The 25,887-nt window shown below is 24.1% G+C and overlaps 1 protein-coding gene and 1 pseudogene across 1 annotated transcript; one reads left to right on the top strand and one right to left on the bottom strand.

Annotated features, from left to right (window-relative positions):
* Positions 1 to 2,530: 2,530 nt before the first annotated feature.
* LOC112599464 (pyruvate dehydrogenase (acetyl-transferring) kinase, mitochondrial) lies at positions 2,531 to 11,300 on the top strand. The gene is made up of 9 exons (XM_025346380.1): positions 2,531 to 2,836; positions 5,064 to 5,241; positions 8,069 to 8,279; positions 8,766 to 8,950; positions 9,023 to 9,193; positions 9,256 to 9,425; positions 9,821 to 9,935; positions 10,015 to 10,124; positions 10,899 to 11,300. Exons 2-9 carry the CDS (start codon positions 5,136 to 5,138, stop codon positions 11,043 to 11,045), a joined length of 1,215 nt encoding a protein of 404 aa, XP_025202165.1. The 5' UTR covers positions 2,531 to 2,836; positions 5,064 to 5,135; the 3' UTR covers positions 11,046 to 11,300.
* Positions 11,301 to 19,924: 8,624 nt separating this feature from the next.
* On the bottom strand, positions 19,925 to 22,956 carry LOC112599476 (annotated as a pseudogene).
* Positions 22,957 to 25,887: the final 2,931 nt, after the last annotated feature.

The raw sequence follows: 25,887 nt of genomic DNA, 5'->3' as shown, positions 1-25,887 counted from the left end.
TATAAATTAATCGAACAGCGATATTCCATTCTATAATCAATATAATAATACTATATACGCCTTCTGGTTGTCTGTTTTTTAAATTTAAATATTCCTACATAGGAATATTTCTATATTTCCTGTATAATAAAAGAAAAAACATAATTTTGTGGATACCTTAAGCTTAGAACCTATGGGCCCCACCTTAAGTAGAACACTGAATAATATACCTAATTGGCTATGAAAAATTAAAATACTTATGTTTACATCTTCGAATGTCAACAAAATTTTATAATTAGTTAGCAATATTTTAAAGTTGACTACTGACGAGTGACGACGTACCTAGGTCGGTAATTTAAATTAAAATTTTAATAGAAATTAAATTATTGATATTGCATAAATTTAAATTATAATTATTTTTATGTCTTAATCTAAAATATTAATCTTATAAGTACAAAATACCAATGAAAACCAGGATCAGAAAATATAATTTTATAAACACAACTAAACAATAAAAGTGTAAAATTATAATGTTTTTTTTTTTCGTTAAATGTCAGATGTATTCTATTATAATTAATAGTAAATAGTAAATATTGAAATTGGTAATTACCAATTTTTTATTTACCAACTATCACTCACTTAAGGTAAACAGAAAAAAATTTATTTTTATCATTTTGCTATTATTCCATAATTTATTGAACATTACGCCTAGTTCTAATAAGAATTTAGATTAATAAATATTATATTTATTTAAAGTTGCATTTAAATAATTATAAAACATAAATAAAAACTATCTTCTATCTATCTGTATGTTTTTTTTATTTTGTTATTCAGTCTATATTCATCTATCTAAATTTTGGGAAAGTTAAAATTCTAATTTATTAATGTGTGTGAATACTTAATCAGGCATTATAAATATGATGTGTAAAATATATTAACATCTAAAAATTATATATATACATACATATATACAACATCAAACTATTAAATAGTAGTGTGATATACACTATATTAACATAATATTAATATATTAATAATATTTTTTTTTGTAAAAATGTATTACATTTTATTCTCGGTAAACTTTGGACTATGGCAATTAATTAAAAACACAAAATATTAACAATAATCTAATGTAACTTTATAATAATAACCAATTAGTAATTATTAATAATATTTCATCTAATTTAGATATGAAATATAAAAATTTTTTAATCAGTATATCCTCAGTAACACATTATAAAATTATGTGAATGGATGGGTAGTTAGATTTTGTTACACTGCAACGAGTCATTATTTAATAAATAATTATTAATCAACCAAAGTAACTTAAAATTATTTTCAAAAAAAATATGCATACTTACGTTAGAATATCCATTGTTATAAAAATTTTAATCATTCATATAGAATGGTTATACTTAATACTATATTTTTTAATTTTATTAAAAAAAACTTGAAAGGAATGTAATATTAATTTTTAAACTTTTTTATTCGTTTTTACCAATTATTAAAAAGTATATTAGAATTTTTTTACTTTTGACCTCCCAAGTACTAACTAGATTTACCTTCCTATCAAAAAAGATATTATTACATTTTTTTTCTAATTTCTTTAAATTTATTTTTTAGTTAGGAATAAAAAATTATGAAGAATATTGTTTTAAAATATTGTTAGTTTGTAAATGATAAACTTGTATGAATTTTATATTCAAATTTCAATTTTTTAACCAATTAAAAAAAATGTACCGATAATAATTGAAAAAAAAACTAAAAACTGTTTAAAATTTCTTAATGATAATATAAATATTTGATGATAGTTTAAAGTATCTACAGTATTTTGTTATCGTTAAAAAATATCAAAAATTATTTCAGGACATATAATTTTACAAATAAGATATCTAATGTCGTAAAAATTTCAACTACTAACTACTATTCATAAGAAATCAATGTATTTTTTTCAAAACTGTTGTTTTGTAAGTAATGACTTTAAATTATTTTAAATATATATTTTCAAGAACGTTAGTGTTTTCTGAAATACCTAGAAGTGTCTTACGTTAAATCGAGCACCCCTTGTATATATATATATATTTATTTTTTATATAAATACCTGTGACAAGTATTTTTTCTTTTGTTATTTTTGTTGTGTTAGTATGTTAGTAGTGGTGCGTACATGTCAAATGTAATAAACTTAAAATTAAAAATATAAATTATGACGTAAACGGTGTACGCTTCGATATTATAGTGATTATAGTAATATTATGTATGTCCGTCCCTCTTTTGTATACATTTACGTCGTCGCCACCACTGCCTGCTTACCGCCACCACTACCTGCTTACCGCCTCAAAAGGTCGGATGGTTACGCCGGATACCATTACCGTGGTAAAAAAATAAATATTAAACGCATATCGTACGCGAGACATAGTGTGTCGAGTGACTTGCACAATGCACATAATATAACAATAATATTATGTATAATTGAATTTTACACCATCGAAGCCTAGCAAGTTTATATTATTATTATTATTATTATTATTATATGTAACATTTAATAGTTTACTGTTTATTATTTACGTTTTCTGATACAGTTTTAGTTTCAAGAAATCATTTATTATTTTAAATCTATCATATTATCAAAATTATATCGATCCGCGTATATCGATCTGCATACATCGATCCGCGTTTATAATTTATGGATTTTTCGTGATCGTGAATGGCAGTTTGGCAGTTACTATAACTAATAATATAAATTTGTAATAATATTATCACTGATCTAAAATATATAATTAAGAGTGATTTATCTTTTTCGCATACAACGCCGTCGATTAACATTAAGCAGTACACGTCGGTCGTCACGTCGTGATCGGTGAGTAACATATTTTATTTCAATACAATTAGTCGATTTAATTTTCAAAATTGCTTATGACTTTCACAGAGTATAGTGCACAGTCAAATAGGTTTTTAATTTGAAACATTTTCCGCATATTTCTTAAATAATAATGTTTTTAAGTATTTTACAAAACATCTATATAATACTAATAATAAGGTTACTTTTTTAGTCTCAACTCGTAGCATGTCGTTGTATGATTTTCACCTAATTATTATTTCAAACCGTTTCGTACTTATATATATATATATATATACATAATATAATAACTATATGCTAGTACATCAAATGACGTTTTTAACGTGTTTTAACATACTACTACAAAATATATAATACAAAAACTGTGTTCAAATAATTGACAGTTTACAAGACTACAGTTCATGACACGGTATGAATGGTACCTATCTATTACTTTCAGTTATATGCCTATATAGTTATATCTATAAGTACGCGATGAGTATACAGAGAAAGAGGGTGAGTGAAAGAGAAACTAGAAAACAACAGTAAGATAGAGAGAGAGAGAGAGAGAGAGATATTTTGTCATATACCGACGTCCGACATGTTTCTGTCACGGAAAATATTAAACTAATTATGGTAAAACATCATTAATGATATGAAAGAGAAGAATTCGATCCACGTTAATATATTTTGTCGGTGTTCGTCAATATTTCGATTTTAAGTGGTCACAATTTTATTATATATTAAGCCGACCCATTTTTAAAGTGGTTTTAAAATATATTTGAAAAATATAAAAATTAACAATCGTCTCGTTCGTCTTGACTACTATCTATCAATAATATATTTAAATGCATTCAAAAAGTAATTAATAGTCAAGAAGTGTTTTTATTTATTAATTACGCTTAATATTGTTTTATTTATTATTGCATAATTAAGTAGTCCATTTCCAAAACTGATTATATAGGTACCGAATTAAAATTAATAATAATTAAATTTTTTCTTGTAATACATTTCCAAAACTTATTAATTGTATTCTAAAAATATGTTTAATGAAACCTTTCTTCAATACGTTCGTTAGTCATTCATCAGAAACTGGTGTTTTGTAATATTCTATATCGCCTAAACAGCAATGTAAAATTAACAATGTCGAAATAATAAAAACTATATACGTGTGCCTGATGCTGCAGTAGATACTTTAAAATAATATATTATAATCTGTGACTATGTAACAAACTATAATATTTTATTTACGAAAAAAAAATATTTTGATTTTTGTATTGTTATTCATATATATTATACGCTGGTGCTTTACAGACTGCCTATATCTGGCCCTAAAATTGTGTATACTACGACACTTTGTGTAATACAAAAAATGAAATGTGTACTGCGAAATTCAAAAATGTGTAGCAAATAATAATGTTTTTTTTCTATATCATTACTATTCACTTTACATCACTTATTATAAACGTTTAATTAAAAGTGAATAGTATGAAAAATAGAAAATTTTAGGCCCTAGTCTATATTGATAATAATTAACGGTTTTATTATGAATTTAAGTCGTTAAATGCAATTCGAAATAATTTATATTATCAGATAAATTTTTATGACACTAAATTTGCTCACTAATGCACTAAACCTTAGTTAATTAGTAAACAGCCGCTATGTTAAAAAACATAACGAGATCATTTTTCCTATTTTTTTTTTTTTTTTTTTTTTTTTATTATCAGCATTTAATATTTTATCATTAAATGTTAGGATTTACGGTTGTCATTTTTAAGCTCACATTATACATTGTCGAGTGAAAACATTGAAAACAATCGACTTTGCCCTAGTTGTAGTTAAATGGCTTTATAAGTTGTCGTTAGATGGCGCCACTAACGATAACTTTTTTGTCCTCGCTTGCCGCTTTCGATCATAATTCTTATCCACTTATCTCTTATCTTCCTACCATAAATATTATTATATTAACAAATTATATAATACATATATTCATAGTATACAATACACACGCGTATATATATATTTACTATAATAAATAGTAAATACATCAATAATTAATGCTGATATCATTTTTGTTGATAAATAATTAATTTTATTCGCTACCTGTAACTTGGTGCTTGTTGTTCGATTAAGTTTAATCCTTTTTGTTTTTTTATTTTAATCAGTTATTTTTGTAGCCGATGAACCTACGTTATTAATTTTAATTGATTTGTTTGTTTTTTTTTTCATCTTGAAAAATAATTCACAGTCATTGCACTGTTCAGATACCAGAGTGTTCATATAACAGTCACATTTTGCTGACCTAAAAAGTTCACCCAAAATGAGGCTGTTCAACTATAGACTGGCCAAAAATCTGGAGAAAATGGTTGATTTCTACTCGCAGTTCAATCCATCATCATTATCCATCAAACAGTTCATTGACTTTGGTTAGTTATTTACAATATTAAGCCAATATTAGTATTTTCTTTCATTGCTTTCACAATTATTAATAATTATATTACACGCATGACTATTGATAACATAAAATTAGTAACATTTGTCACAATAATCTTCATTGTGGATACATCCATAATCTATTATTGTTGCACAAATTTTCATTTTTTAATGTTAATATTCTGTATAGGTAAGCCTATATAAAATTAATACAAATTTTATATAAATCATTACTTTCAAGGATTGTTTTATTATTATAGTTTGTACAAGGTATTCTACTTATAAATATATTGTAATTATAGTAATTTGAAGGTTTACTGTAATGCATTTCATGATTGACCTTGAAAGTTAATACTATTTTATTTATAGCATAATTGGATGTATGCTAAATACATAAGATTTTATGCACAGAGATGAAATAATTTCACTAAATTATGTGATTTACATTTTATTAAAAGTTTTTTTTTAATCGATTTTATAAATCATATAAATTTTAGATACAGATTATCTGTATAATACATAATTATTTTCATAAAATATGATTTAATAGTAGGTAAATAATTGTTATTACATTTATTTGAAATGTTTTTAAGCTCAAAATATATTAGTTTTCTAAGCAATTTTCAAATGCAAATTTACATAAGTTTGACTACAATTATTGTTGAGATTAAATACAACTATTTTTTTAAGTAATTTTGTTATTTTTAATTCTTTTATTATTATGACTAAAATTGTTGAACATTAATGCATGTTCATGCATGACATAATTATGTGTGTACATTTTATATATAAAAAAAAAAAATATTGGGCAATTAAAAACAAAAAAAATATTGTATTATACATTGAAGAAGTATTAATCAAAATTCAAATAGAGGTTTAAAATGTTGATAGATTGTATATTTTAATGACAGTAGTTCAATAGTGAGTCATTTGTAAATCGCACATTAAACCAGTGTCTTAAATATTACATTAAAATTATAAATATGTTATAAATGCTTAATGAAAGCAGTTTGTTCCAAAAGTTTTATTAATATCACCCTTAGTATCTTTATGACAAATCATTTTATTTTATATTATAAATATGGATTTTAACAATAAGTATAAAAACTTTGATTGAGTGGCATGTTTCAAAATTTTTTCTCAAAAATTCATAGATTTCAATAAGAAATTTATAGTTTAATTTTTTGTGAAGTAGTGTCAGTAAGACCCCTCTATTAAACCGATTAGTTTTATATTACCTATCATATAAAGTAATATTTATTACTAATTGTATATATATATATATATATATTATTTGTTCTATTGAAAAAAAAAGTAAAATGAAAGCTTAGTTTTTTATATTGATTTCTTAAAAATAATAATTTTGTGAGCAAAATACGAATCTTGTTTTAAAGGCATATTTTTATCATAAGTAGATTTTTCAATAAAAATTAATTTATCTACAGATAATTGGTACTGTGCCTGTTCTTAAAACAGTAAACGGCTTAATCACTTGTATGGAAATGTTCTAGTACTTTGCCATTTAATTAAAATTTTGGAACATAATCTATATTTATTGATTAATCACGGAGATACTCAGAATGATATAGAGCATACATATTCACATTCAAACTTAGTTTTAATTATAAAAATTGTACTTTTCGAATACAAGAACTACACTGGTATCTAAAATTTTTAAAAATAATATAATATGAAAGTTGTACTAAATGTATATTATTTTTTAATAAATAGTTAGAATTTTTTTTTTTTTTTTTTATTTATGTATAATTTCTAATTAAAACAAAATTAGAATTTTTACAATAATAATTATATCATTTAAATATACATTATTAATAATTTTAAATAAATGTTTATAATTAATTAATTATGTTATAAGTGCATGTTATTATGTTATATTTATCAAATGAATGTCAAAGGGCAACAAAAACAATAAGCCATATTAAAAAAAAACTTTTTATTCTAACAATTAGAATTATTATTACAAATATACTTTTTATATTTTCCCCATCAAAATATTAAAACAATTTTAAAAAAGAGGTTAATAATTGTTGATTGTTTTTTAATAACTATTATAGGTAGAGGTCGGAATAATATTCTCTTAAAATAGCTAAAATAAGATTGTAATATTCCCCTAAAAAATTGATAATATTCTTTTAATATTCTTTAAAAACTATAGTTAAATATACAAAAAATATGCATATAAATTCTCTTAAATTCAAAATATGCTTTTATATTTAAAAAAAATACAATCTAATTTATATATAAATGTCATTAATTATGATATAATTCTATATGTTAACTGAAATATTTTTTTTTATTTATTTAAACAAACAATTTAGGTAGATACCTTATAATTTTGCTTTAAAAAAAATGTTAACTTAACATTTTATTAACTCATTCCTTATTGTTATTCCATTTATAGTTATCTCAATAATAACAGACTAAAAACTTATTTAATATTATTAATAATTTTCGTTCCTACAACACAAAATATCCAAATTCTATAAAATTATTCGATATATTCTCTAATATTCTTTTTTATACGAAATATTCTTTTATCTTAAAATATTCTGAAATATGCAAGAAAAACTTTTGCCATTAAATTATATGATTCATAATTTTTATAGATTCCAAACCAAAATTTGACTGCATAGACTTAAAAAAAATATACAAAAGAATATTATTCCAACCTCTAATTATAAGTATTGATTTATTTAAGATTAAATCATTGCAATAGTAATTTAGTTATTGTTTTTTTGAATAATACCAACAAAAAATTATGCTAAAATTTAATCTTATTTTTGTTATTTATTAATTTAGGTTTAAAGGCAAATGAACAAAAATCATATCAATTTTTAAAAAAAGAACTTCCGGTTCGTTTGGCAAACATCATGAAAGAAATTCACTTGCTACCAGATAATCTATTGAAAATGCCATCTGTAAATTTAGTGAATAACTGGTACACACAATCTTTCAATGAAATGATTGAATTTGAAGTTGATGATGGATGTACAGCACAAACTTTAGATAAGTTAGTATAAATTTAACCCTAAAAAATACATTATTAAAATTTTATATAAATACACAGCATTTTCAGTAGTTATTATAAAACAATTAAAGCCAAATTAAACAAATATACTAGTTAATCAAATAAGTAATGCTTGTAACTTTTGTACACTTAATTCGTTTTTTTCTTCATTTTTTAGAACATAATTTTATTTTAAATATATAAGCATACTTTATTTATCAATGTATAATTTGGCTTTAACTTAACATTATATTTTGATCAATAAATGTATAAATTATTTTTTCAAAGAAATATCTTCTAAATTTAAAATATTAATTTATTTATTGATTTATAAATTTTAATAATTATAAAACTACATTTAAAAGAGAAAAAATGTTTTGTTTTTTATCTACTAGAAATTTAATTTAAAATATTTAGTATACTTAATACTTTAATGTTTATTGTTTATTATAAAATTAATAATTTTTTTTTTTTTTCATAATATTTTAGATTTTGTAAAATATTAGTAAAAATTCGTAATCGCCATTCAGATGTTGTCCAAACAATGGCACAAGGGGTCATGGAACTAAAAGATTCACATGAAATCGATTTGCATACTGAAAACAGTATTCAATATTTTCTTGACCGTTTTTATATGTCTCGAATTGGTATTCGTATGCTTATTAACCAGCATAGTAAGTTTAAAAAAAGATATTAAAAATCTTTTCTTTTTTTAAATATTTTTTTTATTTATTTTTGTTTTTAAGCATTACTATTTGGTGACCATATAAACAGCAATAACCACCATCAACATATTGGATGTATTGATCCATGTTGTGATGTGATAAGTGTTGTAAAAGATGCATATGAGAATGCTAGATTTTTGTGTGACCAATATTATTTGACCTCACCCGAATTAGAAATTTGTAAAAGTATTGGTAAATATAAACCTGTATAAAATTGATGCTACCAGATAATTTAATTGTATTTAATTTTATAGATGCTGATGATGAGCCAATAAAAATTGTTTATGTGCCATCACATTTGTATCATATTCTATTCGAATTATTCAAAAATTCAATGAGAGCTATTGTTGAGCATCATAAGACTGATATTTTGCCACCATTACAAGTAACAATCGTAAAAGGAAAAGAAGACGTCTGTGTTAAAGTAAGTTTAAAAATTATGTTATATCTACATTATTGTTACTATTGTAACTTTGAGTATTTTATTTTGGTATATCAATGGTTTATATTTATTGTTATTCATCATATTATGTTGATGTTGTCTAAAATAATACTGAACATTGTAATTAATATTATTTTTGTTTAATATTAATGGTAAACAGTTTCTCATTATTATATTTTTTTTATTCTACTCGTATATTATACTTAATAGTTTGTAATTATTAGCATAAGTATAGAAAATTAAATATTTGTATATTAAGTTAGCATTAAAAACTTACAATAATTACAATGTAAAAGTCATAAAACCTTGATAATAAAATAAGTATATATTAAAAATATGTACAAATGGATACTAAGAATATTTTATGTTCTTGGCAGGTGTCTGACCAAGGTGGTGGCATTCCAAGGAGTTTGAGCGAACGTATGTTTCACTACATGTATTCAACTGCACCACAACCTTCAAAATCAGATGCACATACAGTGCCATTAGCAGGAAAGTATTTTTAAACAAATGTTACTAGAATATAAAATAAGTGTGCAGATTTTTAATATGATTGTATTTAATATTTTAGGGTATGGTTATGGACTTCCTATATCTAGACTTTACGCTAGATATTTGCATGGAGATTTAGTTGTGTTATCTTGTGATGGATTTGGTACAGAAGCCATTATTTACTTGAAAGTAAGAGATAATTTATGATGATAAATTTCATTATTAAATTATATTAAATCATAGTTAAAGGTTTCTATTACAATATAGGATTCAAATAATTGTAGAATCTTATCGATTAAAACTATTCATATAAATATATGAATAAAAATATTTATATACATATACTTAAATACATTAAATTCAAAATGTTAATGGTACATAAATTAAATTCTTGGGTGAACTTATTTATTTTTAAAAATTACAGTAGTATGCATTTTTCAAGTAATTTATAAAAAGTTTGTATGTTATAAAATGGTACGTATAATCTATATAAAAATAGAAAAAAGGACAGTTTAATTAAAAAAAATGAATTAGCTATGACATTTGATGGGTCATGAGTACACTAATTTTTAATTATCTGTTGAAATAAACATTTTATAATAAAATAGGCTTACAAATCATATGCAACATTCTTTGGAAATACCTGAAGTTCAAACAAAATGAATAGTACCAAGTAGAAAACCTACATCTTACAATATTAACTAATTTTAAATGCTGTAAATATTTTTATAGACATAGGATTATCACTTATCATTTCTGTGTTATGTATGATTAAAGAATAAGCTTAGTATTTTATTTTTACTCAAGTTGAGGTATTATGGTTAGTTATTAAATTGTTATCTTCATTATTATTTGGAAATTAAATTAATTTAATTTGAATTGCTATAGTAATCCAACAGTATTTTGCTCAAAATTTATATTACCAGATCTTCTGTTCTACTACTGTTAATTTTATTTTTTTAGGCTTTATCAAATGAAGCTAATGAGTTATTGCCAATATATAATAAGATGTCAACTCGGTTCTATAAAACAACTGATCATGCTATAGACTGGAGAAGTACATGCCATCATACACCGATCAGTCAGCAGCAATTTACACAAACACAATAAATACGAACTGACTATTTGAAACTGTTTAGTCGCCATTTATTTTTAAAAGTAATACAATAATGGTTTTTTTTTTTTTTTTAATTTATTTTAGTTTTTAATTTTATAGATATTAGTTATTTTTTCATAGTTTGTAAAAAGGAATGTTTTTTAAACATAATTCCTTTACTCTCATACTTTTGTATTAGCTCATTTAGTAAATATATTATTGAGACTCAATCAAGGTTAATTTTCATAAATATGAAAAATTTAAATTAACTATATAAATGGAACTATTAGTTATATTATTTTTATTTATTTTAAAATGTATGGATACTTTTTGATTGTGTGCTTAAAATTATAAGGTGAAACCCATAATAATTTTATGATTGAAATAAAACTATTGTAAGAACGTTAAGCTCATTATTATTAGAAAGTAATTACAAAAACACAAAAAGTTATTTAATGTCCATTGATTTAATATACTAAAATATGTATTTTAGTTTTTTGTTTTTACTAGTACATATTTGTATCATTTTTTATTCAATAATAATCGAATTAACTGGTTTTTTATACGTTTTCGCTAACCATGTTTTAATTTTTTTTAAAGTTGTCTAATCTTTATCACATGATATTTTGATTTCTATGTCGTTGAATTTTTTCATCGTATACCTCAGGTTTTTTTTTACATTAACCAACCTTATATTTTTATTATTTGTTTGATCAACATTCAATTAATTTGACATAAAACTGAAGCAGTTCAATTTATAAATAGTTTCCTTTTAAAATTTGTTATTCAATCAAATATACTAGATATTCCATTTCTACAAACTAATGCTCTGATCAGGATTTTAATTTTTATTATTATTTATTTTTTTATTTTTTTTTATCAAAGTATACAATCAAATTATTAAGACTATTTAAGAAAATTGCCAAAGTTATTCTTATTCTAACTAGCTACTACGATTTTTTTCACTTAATAATAAAATCAAGAGTCTCACTAAATCACATTACACTTAATAATTAATTGTATTGTACTTTTCATGGGCGAAACTAATAATTTAATTAGATATTCAGTTTTATATGTAATAATAATATTAAATTGTGTAAAGCAGAATTTTTTTATATCAGTTATAATTGCTTAAAAAAGTATATTAAATATTTTTATTTAACTGAATTTAGTTGATATTAATTTGGTTTATAACTCAGATATATTTTTAAATAATTTGGTACCTACTGTATATGTCAAAAATAATTTTTTTAATGTATAATTAAATTTAGTAATTGATGATGATACCGTTTTGTAACAAAAATATAAAAAATAATATTGTATACTAAACAAACACAAGTGATGTGAATAAAACAATCATTTTAGTAAAAATTCCCACCGTTTGATTGTAAAATACTTGATAATTCTATATTATATTATAAAAATATCAACAAATCAAACTGCATTTTTTTTCATCGATATTTATGTTGCAAATCTCAGCTACAATTTAATTAAAACATACTAATTGTTTTTAAGATTAAATTTCAAAAACTTCATTGATCATAATACTAGGTTTTACTTCGTACTTATTAAAAAAATAATAATTATTTGATTAATAATAGAATTGTATTAATAGGGTATTTAACTTACCATAACAGTTTAATTCATTATTATATAAATATGAATCATAATATATTCAAGAGTATTTAATTATTTTATTATTCAGCCTTAATTGGCTTACTCAAATGTATGTTTAGGAAATATTATTTATTTTACATTTGGCATCTGCATTTCAATATTTTTGTATTTTATGTGGTAATTGTGTAGCTAAGAAATTCCTAGAAGATATTATCAATATTTACAGAGATTAAAAATCAATCATTTAAGCCAATTTGATTAAAATGTTTTTTTATTTTATCACTTTTTATGTGGCCAATAAGTTGTGATGGTTAACATTAGTTCAAATTCTACTTTGGAAAATTTTAGATATTAATTTTAAGTAAAACATAAAATTTTAATTTATTTGTATTTTCAAGTGTTATTGTGATTAAAATTGATATACTAAAACAAATAATAAAAATAAAATTTACTATAGAATTTTTAAATATGAATATTAATATCAATTCATCTGTGATAAGTGTATTTTTAATTTAATATTGTTAGTATATTATATAAAATGTACCAAATTTTTAAATGTAGTTAAGAGAAAGAGCTCTGGTAGGGCTTCATACTCTTTGGTTAGAATATTTAACTTTTTTTATGGCTACAGACACTAAATTTTAACGAAATCTAATAATATTTTTTATAAATTGTTATAAATAAAATAAAATTAAAACTATTATTTAGAAAATTAATTAATACATTAAAATATTTTTTTATAATAGGAATATAAAATAAATATTATGATAACTATTTTAATTAACTATTCTTAATTAATCATTTTAATTTTAGATATTGATATCTTACTTTTTGATTAGTAAATGATTTTTTAGCCTTACTATTTCAAACAAAACAGTTCATAATAGCAGCAATACCTTTAGGTTTGTCAAACTAAATTTTTACATGAATTCATTCCTAAATATTATACCCAATATGGTTGACATCCAGTATCTTGATTTTATTGGCTAAATAGATTATTGTCATACTTGTTTTTTTTTTTTTATTAAAAACTGTTTATTACAATGCACATAGGACTTGTGAATAATTTTTATGAATTTATTATAGTTAAATTATAATAAATTATTTTTTGTAGATATAAAATAAGAAATTTCTTATTTTTTATATGAATGATGTAGGCAGTTAATACAAAATTTTCCATTCCTAAATTTTGCTGTCTTAGGCAGCTGCCTGCTTTGCCGGTTAGGAAATCTGCCATTGTTCTCAATCCGTCTCAAATGCTCCTTTAGATAAATTTTTATTTATCCTTCCTTGTATAAATTATTGAAAGTAGGTAAATAATAATGGTTGATACTTAATTGATTAGCTTAAATATATGTATTATTGATGCTAGGACGTAGATTTAAATTAGATATTTAGCATGGGAAAGGTGGTTCGAATAGGACTATGGGAGATCTTTTTCATGCCATTTATTATTTAGTACATAAAACTTTTGATTTTTTTTAAATTCAATTATCAATATGGTACTTTCATGTTTCAATTTCCATTTCTAATTTATATTTACTTTGTTTCACATAGGTCACGGAGACAGGTGACATAATTATTAACTGTTTTTGTACTTTATATTGGTTACAGAATATAGGTCACTTACTAATTATACTATTTATCTCTATATTAACAATTGTAGATCTAAGCGAGCAGTAACCAGACACCGTAAGATAAAAGATAAATAATGTATTTCACCCACGATGACAAAATTCATAGTTTTTGATGATTAATATCAATTTAAACTTGTTATGATATGGTTAGAGTTTTGGCCAGTTAATCCTGTTTATGAACAAAATATTTTCTTATTAGGGTAAAAATTGCTTCTTTTCCAATTCCAACACAAAATAAAACTGGAAAATGGATAAACTTTATAGTTCATACTATAAGGTAGCCAATTAATTATTTGTTTGTTGTTATGGACAGTATGTATGAGTATGACATACATACATTGTATGTGTACCTTGGTAAGTGATAACAAAATGAGTAGAGATAATAGCTACTTAGTATTTACCCTCTGTTGGTTTACTTTTGATTTTAAATTATTTTTTGTATGGTAGTTACTAGTTAATTGTTTCTGTGATCTAGTATAATATAGTATTTTCAATTATTATTGTAGATTGATTTCTCTTTCAGATACTCACTACAAAAAGCTGAAGCTAAAGTAGAAACTAAACAAAATAATCAAACTAAAAAACTATATGTATTATACATGTTGTTTAGATAGTTTTCAAGATGATTGAACTCATGTTAGTATGAACATTATTTACATCATTTGACATACTGTATTATGAATGATATTTTAAAAAGCATCAACTCCACTTCTCATGTGTGAAGTATAAAAAAAAAGTCTACTCAGATCAGTTTAAGAGATATCAAAAACCATGTTCTATAAATTAATGAAACTTTTAATTTCAAGAAAAAATTTTAATTCCAGAAAAATCTTCAGTTAAAAAAAATAATCTAATTTAAAACTACAATCGAGTATTCTTGGAAATTGTCATAAATATAGATGTTTTAATTTTAACATATGAAATAAATTCTGATTTATACTCATATATATACATATTAAGATTTATATGAACTTGTTCATACTATGCATTATGTATGAGAGGAATAGTTTGACAAAAACCTTGACATCTTTAGTCATTAAAAATAAAAACCTGCACTATTGATTTGAAATGGTTTCAGGCTTCAAAAATATTGTCATTCAGTTTTTTAGTAAATTATACACATTTTAATTTTTATAATACAAATTTTACATTTTACTACCTACACAATTGTATTTAACTAATAAATTTTATAAATATCAACGATTAATAAATTATCTTATAAATAAAAAACATGCTTATCAAAACTGACTCATTTTAAGACTTGAATTATTAATCAAATAATTGCAAATGAATCTTCTTGAAACTGTCTTGTTACAATACTCAGAAGCTCGGTAAACAGATAGGTATTCAATCAGTTCAATAATTTGAATTAACCAAATAATTACTTAAGAACATGACAAGCTCTATATTACTCTGAATTACTAATGTAAAAATTGTGGAGATCCTGAGAGTAGATTTATACATTTTACTAAATAAAACTATTTAATAATTTTCTTAGGTCAGTGATTAGTGATTTTGTCGATGAAAATTTAAATGGAGTTTGATAGTGATGATAGCCTTTATACATTGTAAAATTTGACCTATAGTCAATAAATATGCATGTTTATTGACAAAATATGAGAATGACGATACTTCTAATAATATAAGAGATGTTTATCTAATAGTAACTTACTTACTTAACTTTAAAACTTAATATATATTATTTGTATATTTTTCAGTCATCTAATAGAGTAGTTCATACATCTAAGAAAAAAATAAAGTATTTTTATATTTTTTTTACCTTATTAAGATATAATACAAGCCATAATTATTTAATACAATTATCATTGTGTTAATATAATATTAAATAAATAGCATCTCATAAACTTGTGAGTTAATATTAAATTTTAATTGAATCAATGTAAATTAAAAATGCTTTTATCATATATGCTCCTATCATTTAATACATATAAATATAGTAATTGATAAAAACAAATTTTCATTGTTATTCTGTGATAAAATATTTTATTCAATTATTAATTCCATATAATATGTATAGTTGAATCATATTAATTTAATGTTTAGTTAGTAATCACATTTTGATAAATGTATACCAAAATATACACATAAACATATTTATATTCCATCTGTGCTATGAATTATTAGTTATTAGAAATTAGTATTTTAGTGAATAGTTGATGTAATATAATAGCACAAAAAAATTGTTTTTTGTTTTTGGTTCATACTTCACATTATTAAAACTTAATGAGTTATTAGTTTTTGGTCTAGAATGAAAAGAAAAGAAAAACAATTTTAAAAAAATGCTGCTGTTAACATAAGCAATACTTGGCAAAACAGCTATGTACTTTTGATATGTCAGAAATATTATTTAATGACACGTGTTAGGCTAAATATTAACATTTGGGAACCAAATTTAACAAAAATACATTTTGTATGGATAAAAAAGTGCACAAGGATAGCTAGTAAATATATCAATCTAATAATTTTTTATAACATTTTAATTTCAAATGTAGAAGAAAGGACTTATTTAAAGATAAATAACTACAATAATTATTTTGTTGTAATTTAAAAACATTATTATTGAGAACTAATAACTATTATGTATATTATTATTTATTTATATTATAAACTTATTTTAATATTTTACGGTATTAACAGAAAGATATTTTTAAATTTTGAATTACTTAAGTTGATATAGATGGCTTTATTGATGCTCGTGAGATTCTTTCCCAGATTAATTTTAAAGTTCCTACATTTAATGCCTACCATACATACTCTATTTTTGTGCCTAGGTGTACCACAAACTATGCGGATAATCAACCTATTCTTAGAATGATGGATAATGCTAATAAGAACCCATCACACTTATTGTATTTTTATAGTTTTTGTGTGTATTATGTATTAATTAAAAAAAAAAAACTATATTTGTATTTATTTCATGCAATCTGACTATTTTTGTATTCAATGTTTAATATAAATAGGGCTCTCCAGTCCATTCTGTATAAAATAAATAAATAAATATGGTATAAATATATATTTTTATAATAATTAATACATATTAATATTTATATGATATAATTAATGCAATATTTTAGGAAAAAGTATTTTCGTCCTACTGTTATACTAAAAGTAAAATAAATAAATAATAGCTGTATCAAAAAACATATTACAACGTTTTTATTAATGATATAGGTCAACAGATAGGTTCTGCTTAGAATTGTTTCTCATGTAATATAATGATATATCATTTAATTTAAAATTAACATGCTCGTAATAGTGACCCACTTGACACCTAATGTAAAGCAGAGTGGTACTTACTTGCCTACCTTTATTTTTAAGTATTTTAAAGGATGTTAAATATATTAATTGTAATCTTCAATTTATTTAAACGTCCATTGTAAAATATTTTAAAATGCTTATAAAATAAATTAATAATTTTTATATTTTATAAAAGTAAATTAGAATTTTATAATTATTTAAAATTCAAGAATTGAAAAAAAAGTGTTTTCATCCTACTGTAATAATAAAATTAAAATAAATAACTAATAGTTGTATCAAAAAACATATCACAAAATCAAACCTTTAAAAAAAACGTAATATTACTTAATTTGTTTATTAAGCATATAATTAATCTTTTTACTCTTAATTATACTAAAGGACATAATTCTTTAATAGTGAAAATAAATATTTGTACTAAGCTAAATATTATCATTTTTAAAAAATATATTATTAATTAGTTTATTATTCTAATGTAAAATATTAATTTATTAATTATGCAATTACTTTCTAAAAATTATTAAACATACATTCTGTGTACTAAATTATTTTTCTGATTAATACTTACACAGTTATACATCTTATTTTAATAATATTATTCTCAACTGAACAACTTCAATTTTAATTTAATGTTAAGGTAGAACTTAACATTGTATTTACAAAGTAATGCTTATAGGGGATGTGCAATTAAATGTATACTTTATAAGTTAAAATTGTTTGTTTTTTAATTGATTACAATAATATAAATAAATATACTAGTATTACATATTGAGTTATTTAGTTTGATGACTAATAATTAAATTAATTAGTTGTTCTTTCTAATAGAGAACATAAGTTTAGGAAAATTTAGATGGATTTCTATTAAATAAATTATTATATTTTTTTTTTTTTTGAGGGGGGGGGAGGATAATAAAACTAATAGTATGTGAAAATTTTAAGCACTTAATTATAAAAAATGAATAATTAAATTAAAATAATATAATTGATGCAAATTTGAAGTGTTAATGAAAATTAAAATTATGTATACACGATAAATTAAAGATTTTAGCCATCAAACACAAATTTAAAAAAACCGATTAATAGCGCTTAAAATTTTAATTCTAGAAATTAAAAATATTTTCCAAATTTAAAAAAATATGTTATTTTTATACTTAAAATTTGTCAATCTCAATAATCACCATTTGAATCAAACCAGTATAAATTATTACTTACGTATATTTTTATAAGAAAACAAAACACCAAAATCTGTAAACACTGAACACAACACCAACAATTGTAGATACCCGACACAGCATTTACTAAACTTCCATGTTAAATGCTATTTATACAATTTTTTTAAAAAAAGTAATTGTATAATTATTTTAACTAGAAAAAACATTATTACTATATCATACATGATTTATATGTAATGAATTAAGATCATTTTTAAAAATAACAACAGTTAAATCGCGAATTGCACTTTATTATAATACTAATATGACGCACATGATTAGTTACAAGTTAGTAAATAATAAAATTAATTATTTTTTCTTAAATAGTTACAACACTTCAAAAAAGATTACTGAACAACCCAAGTTAACTTGATTGCTTGATAGTTTACACTGTATTTTCAAAAATATAAGTGAAACAGTTTAATTAAAATGTAAGAACGGTATACATATTAACACTTATAAATAATAGAATAATGCATTATTTTAAATGTAAAAATATTGAATCACTTTAGTACACATTAATAAACTTAGAATAGTGTTCTATGAACTAGACATTGCAGCACAATCTGTATAAATTATATTATGCACTCCACATGTTTTATATGTAATTAAACTGTGTGTGTGTAACTTGAATTAATAAACAAATACATTAAACTGAAATTTTTAATTAAATTTTAAGCACATATAAAAACTTTTACACAATTGAAATAAACCACAATAACTTGTTTTGTTATGGACTTTTGCGCTCAAATTTAAAACTTAAATATTGTAGCATCAAAAATCAATTTGGATTCAATAAAAAATATTTAATCTAAAATGTATTTTAGTATTATCATAACTTATAATTACTAATATTATCTAATTATTAAATGACATGGATATAAAAAAAATATGTATACAACCAGTAAATATTAAGTGGATACTACCATGCGGTCTCTGCTTTACTAACGCACAATAGCAAATTTTTATAAATTAACAATCCATTTAACTCTGATGTGTTTTACATTTAAGTTGAATTGTGATTTATAAAATTTGAAATAAAGAATACTATTTAATGAATCTCATAGGCTTTAACTTAAATTGAGTTATGAGCATTTTAAAAGTGGATTCACAAAGATAATATTTTTACTTTAAAATTTGTTAATAGGTCAATTCATTTTAATATTAAACATAAGAGTTAAATTGATTATTCAGAATGTACAACTTGTTATGTTATACATTTTTAAGACAGAAATAATGCATACATGTTTCTCCCTTATATAGGGTTAATGTACCTACTTTAAAATCAAATTTAAAAAAAATAATATTTTCTTATGAAACGCCCCCACTAACTACTACCACAACTAAATGATCATCTTTTAATGTTTCATTGCTTAAATTTTTTGCACTTTGTTTCAATAATTTGGCGGAATAGTCACAAGGAGGAAATGCATACAATACACCAGCTGGTTCAGGATCTTTACTAATTAATGATATAACCCCAGCAGCCTCTTTTTGTTTTAAATAGGATACTAAATTACGTAATGGTCTAATTTGTACCAATGCGTCATCGTTGGAAATGGAGTTAGTAGAGCAAGGCATGGCCAAAAATATAGCATGCATATCAGCAGTTATTATGCGTTTAGACACATCTTCCAACTTTGGTTCATCTAAACGCAATCGTTGAGTTATACGTAATGTTGATTTACCATCTTCATCTCTCATCATCATATCAATAATATTTGTATCACCAGAAATTAAATGGCATTTAGCTGGGAATTGTGAGCTTTTTAATACAAGACTGCCTTGCCATATATCAGTGCATTTACGAGCCAAATCCCCCAGTGTACGAACAGATGCCAAAGGACCTGCAGATTGTATTGTTCCTTCTTCAGATTCTAAATCACTGTCAATCGATTGGTGAAGTGGTGATCGAGGAGAACCAATATCAGAAACAGAATGCTGCTTAAATGATCGACCATTCTCATAATTTCCAAATTCTTTGCTTTCTTCACCATATTCTGCACGACTTTTACGATAACTTCTGGAACTGTAAGGATACTCACCATCTGGCCAACCATAAGGATATTCATCTTGTCTTGTTAATTCTCGCAAATCTCCTGCAGATGCTGCAACATCATCATGAGATGACTTAGACTTTGATGAATAAGTTAATGTAGGGCTGACACAGACACCTCCATCAGCAAAATCTGTTCTTAATTTGTGTTCAGAGCCTCCTAAAGCCACTCCTCTCATTTCTTTGACAGCTGCAGTTGCAGCATCAATGCTTTCAAACTGTATATAGGCACAAATATCACCTTTAACATAATCAATTTTTTTAATAACACCAAATCTATCAAATTCTTGTTCTAGCTGAGCCAATGATGTCCAAGGACCCAAACCACCAACCCATATACGTTGTGTTGGTGTAGATTTTCCATAGCCAATTTTACATTGAAATTTTCCTAAATATTGGCCAGATAATTCAACTTTTGCTCTATGAGCCATATCTAAATTTTGATAACGAACAAATGCATATGCATTGCCTGTACCCGGTAATGGTCTTTTAACATCAATGTCTTCAACAACTCCATATCTACCAAATATACGACGAAGTTCTTCATCCGAAATAGAAACTTCTAAATTACCAGCAAACAGTGTACGTGTGGCTAACGGGTCGTCTTCTGGAGGAATGTGGTGCAAATAGTTTGGAAATTTATCTTTTTTGTCATGCATCAAATGTGGATGAGGATGTGGTCTAAATGGTGGTATAAAATGTCTCGGTGGTCCATACAAAGGATGAATTGGGCCTAAATGAGGATGAATAGGAGCGACATGGTGTAATAACGGTCCTCTAGGTATCATAAGTTCATGAGGATGTAATGGTGGCAAACCTATTTCTCGGAAGTCTCGTGGTGGCAGCAAGGGGGGAAGAGCACCATATGGTAACCTTTCATAAAACCTATCAGCTGGATGTATCCTATGAAGTTCTGGAGGCATAGGAGACCTATGATAGTATCGTTCAAACTCTGGGGAAAAATTTCGGGATCGAGAGCGTCTAGCTCTTGATTCATAGTGATCTCTAGAACTACGACTTTCATAAACAGGTGCAACTAAAGCTATTTTATCAAACAAACTTATCCTAGGCTTACTGTGTTTGGCATCTCTAGCATCTTCTGAGCTTCTAAAACACACATATGCCACTCTCTCATCTAGTTCATGTGATATCTTAATAGAAAATTCACCAAATTTGCGGTATTCTCGATACAATATTTCTTTAACTTGTTCATCACTTGCTTTGGGATGTAAAGCACTCACTGACAACACTTTATATGTGGGATGTGAGCGTTCCAAATCCCTGGAACGGCTGAATTCATCCCGTTCCAAATACCTAGATACTCTAGGACTAGGCGGTGATCGAACTCTACGGCGAACACGTTCGGGCGATCCTCGCTCGTCAGAACTACCATCATACCTGTTAATACTGCTATGACGTTTTTTACGTGACATAGGAGGAGAATCACCATAACTTCTGCGTTTCATATTATCAATCTTAACAGTGATTTTTTTGGCTTTAAATTCTCTATGCAATCCAATCATTCACACTGTTGCACAATAAAACCATTAAATTATCTGAAAATATAAACGGTTTAATCAAAGCATACATTATTAAATGAATGATAACAGTAAGCAATCGTATGTTTTTATTTAATTTCATCAAAACTAAACACCAGTTAGGTATGTAGTAGTATAGCGTACTTACGTGTAAAATTTCAAAAGAAGCACAACAGAACGACGTCACGGTACTGAGGATCATCAATACAGAATGACTAATAAACAATTCAGATTCTGAGAAAACGGCGAAAACTTCACGATTTAAGCAATAAAACAGTTGAAAATTTAAAGTAAAAGAAATAGTATCAGGGTACTACTTGTATACACAACAGTCGGTAAAAAAAAGTGTTATTAAATGGCGGAAACGCAAAATACGTAGTGCTGTTGGACGCGGTGTACGTTACGCTCACAGACTCACTTAAGTCGAACGATCGAATGTAATGTGTATTAGTGAGTCGTGACCGCGACCGATGCTAGCGAGTAGCGACTGTATATAAAAGTTACAAAATGAAGGTAGATGCGCCGTTGCTACTCGCGGTTGTAGTAGCATACACAATACACTGTACAGTATATGCAGCATATGCGTAATACATTATAATACATTCGTTCCTTATATCACGGACGTAGTCAAAATAATAATAATAATAATAATATTGTTTGGATACCACAAACAGCAGCTGATAGTCACAGAACCCACAACTTGGTAACTGAATAAAGATAAACATAATATTATTATCAGTCGTACAAAGAATCTTTATCATCTATCGATGCATTATTTTTTTTTATTATTTTTTTTTGTATTTTGGTTCATTAGGTGATGTCTGATATGATGTTGTAGAACAAGGAATGATTTTGGTTTAGTTAATAATAAAAAGTGTTTCTCTAAGTTTTACTCGGTTGATATCTTCTGATGATGATTTACAATAAATAATGCTTATATTACCGTTTCGCGATATCCGACGATTCTATCGTGTTGTTTTAATTTTCCTCTACTGTCTTTATTCAACGTTAAACCTTAATAAATAATTTAAAATGTCAGCGAGTACACCGTCAGTGTGGGATATATTTAAACATTTTGAATAAATCTACTCAGTTCTAGAATACATCATGATCATGATATCGTTTCTAGCTGTCTGAACATTATGATTATAATTTTAAAATAGGACAATGGTCTCATATTTTATCTGTTAATTCATGGATTTGACATTTCTTTTATCTTATTATTTTTTCTTTTCTAGGTTGAATGAAAGCACATTTGTAATTTTACTTGATGCAATATAACTTAAAACAATCAATAGATGTTAGAAATGGCACTAGAAATTCAACTGTTATTTGCATTGCAATCCTATGCAATTAGAGTACCTATGTCAAGTTAATTATTCTGGTACATTCTTATTCAAAGGTAAACTATAGGTTCTATAGGTGAAAAATTGTATAATGATATAATTTTCAAGTCAGCTGTTTCTCTGGTATATACAATAGCAGTATATTCAATAACAATTTATTGTGATTTGTCTCAAAAATAATTAATATGAATGTTGTGATTTTTTTTTTAGGAGGTAAAGGTTAACGAGCAATAGTAATTTAATGACATCATTATTAAATCCTACTATAATTTCTGAAATAAAAATTGGGTAAATTTATTTATATATATATATTTATTTATATATAATAAATTGAGTATTTTGAACTAAAAAGTAATATTAACTAATAGTTAAAATGATTTAAATAATGTTTTTCATAGAAATTTTGAATTAAAACTATGATGATTTTATGTTTTGACTGTAACTGTATACACACTTGGTCAAAAACAGCATTTTTAATAGGAACCACTATCAATGCAACCTTTCAATTTGTAGACTAGGTATTCTGTTTTCTATTATTATTTCTCAAATGATCATAGTGAAGCTTTGGTGTTAATTAGGTAAACTGAATAAAATATTAAAGATGATTATAGTAACACTCATTTAGATATTTGTTCTTGTGTTTTTGAAACAAATTCTTGAGCAATTATTTTAATTTAATTTATGCCATCAGATGTATGGAAAAGTAAAATCATTTAAATAAGTTATTCTTTTTTCAGTATTATAGACCTTAAATAGTATTTTAGGCTTCTTAATACAATATAGTTAGACTCTGTAATTGCTGATTGTTAATTTTAATGTTAATTTTACAAGTTTTGATATATTTTTCATTTAATTACTATAACTTTCTTAAATTATCAATAGTATATAAAATATTTGTACTGTATATATAGATGCTATAGGGTTACATAGTAAGCTGTGTATAAAGTTTTTTATATCAAAATCTATGTTATTTAAACAGTAAATTCTTGAAAGTATTTTTATTTTGATCTAAAACCATGATGTCTAATTTAACCAGATTTTTAAATCTTGTTGATTAAAACATTTATTAAAATTATACATCCAAAATCCAAATTTACATTATACTTATATCCATTAACTTCTGGAAACTAATGTTTAAGTATAAGTTTTCATTTTAAGTGAGTATTAGATAATCAAAATTATACATTTTTACAGCAAGTACCACTGCAGAGTGCCGACAATCATAATCACTGCATAACTGTACAATTCTTTGAAATTTTAAATAGCAAAATCAACAAACATTTAAATTTAAAAAATTATCCTACCTAAATCTTAATTACACTGGATTTTCTAAACTAGTTTGATATTTTAAAAATTTATCTCAGCTATTATCTGTCAAGAGGTTTTTGTAATATGAAAAACTGTAATCAACCTTATAATTTACAAAGTTAACATACGGTATGAATCGTCAATGCAAAAAATTTATTTGGTAATAAGAGGGCAAATAATATTATAAATTAAACTCTTCTTTAAGAAAATATTCTGTGTGTATTACTGAGTATGGAACACTTGAATAATAATAAAAATTAAATTTATTGCAACAAATAAAATACCTATACTATAGCAATATAAAATAAATACATTTAATAATATATTATTTCTATATTTTTAAGTACATTTTTTTTTTTATAAACAATTATTATGTTTTTAATTAGGTTTTTTAATCACATATTAAAAATTTCTTGACTTTGAGAGCACTTTCAGGTGAGACACTTTGTCACCGACTACTTGTGCTTAAAATGAATCTTGCGATAAAGATAACATTGTTATAACTTAAAAATATACAAGTACACACGAGACACAGACATGGAGTGTGTGTCGCGCAACCGAATTTGCGTGTCCCATCCCCTCGAGTTGCTTGAAAGTATCGTCTGAAAGCACTCTCAAAGCCAAGAAATTTTTAATATATGATTGAAATTTATTATTATTATTATTTATTTCCTAATTTTACTAGATTGAATAACTTGATGAGTTTAAAAATTGTGTTGTAAAGTATTGTAGAAGGTACCATATTATTAATGCTCGGTTTAATATTATGTGAATGACGTTAGTTAAATATATATTTATAATTTATATACATTGAACATATGATATATGAATAAAAAATATTGTTTTATTATCGTTAAAGATATACAC

Source organism: Melanaphis sacchari, unplaced genomic scaffold (genome assembly GCF_002803265.2).
Source record: "Melanaphis sacchari strain LSU unplaced genomic scaffold, SCAv2.0 Contig51_pilon_pilon, whole genome shotgun sequence".
Classification (NCBI taxonomy): domain Eukaryota; kingdom Metazoa; phylum Arthropoda; class Insecta; order Hemiptera; family Aphididae; genus Melanaphis; species Melanaphis sacchari.
This window is presented reverse-complemented; position numbering and strand designations above follow the sequence as displayed.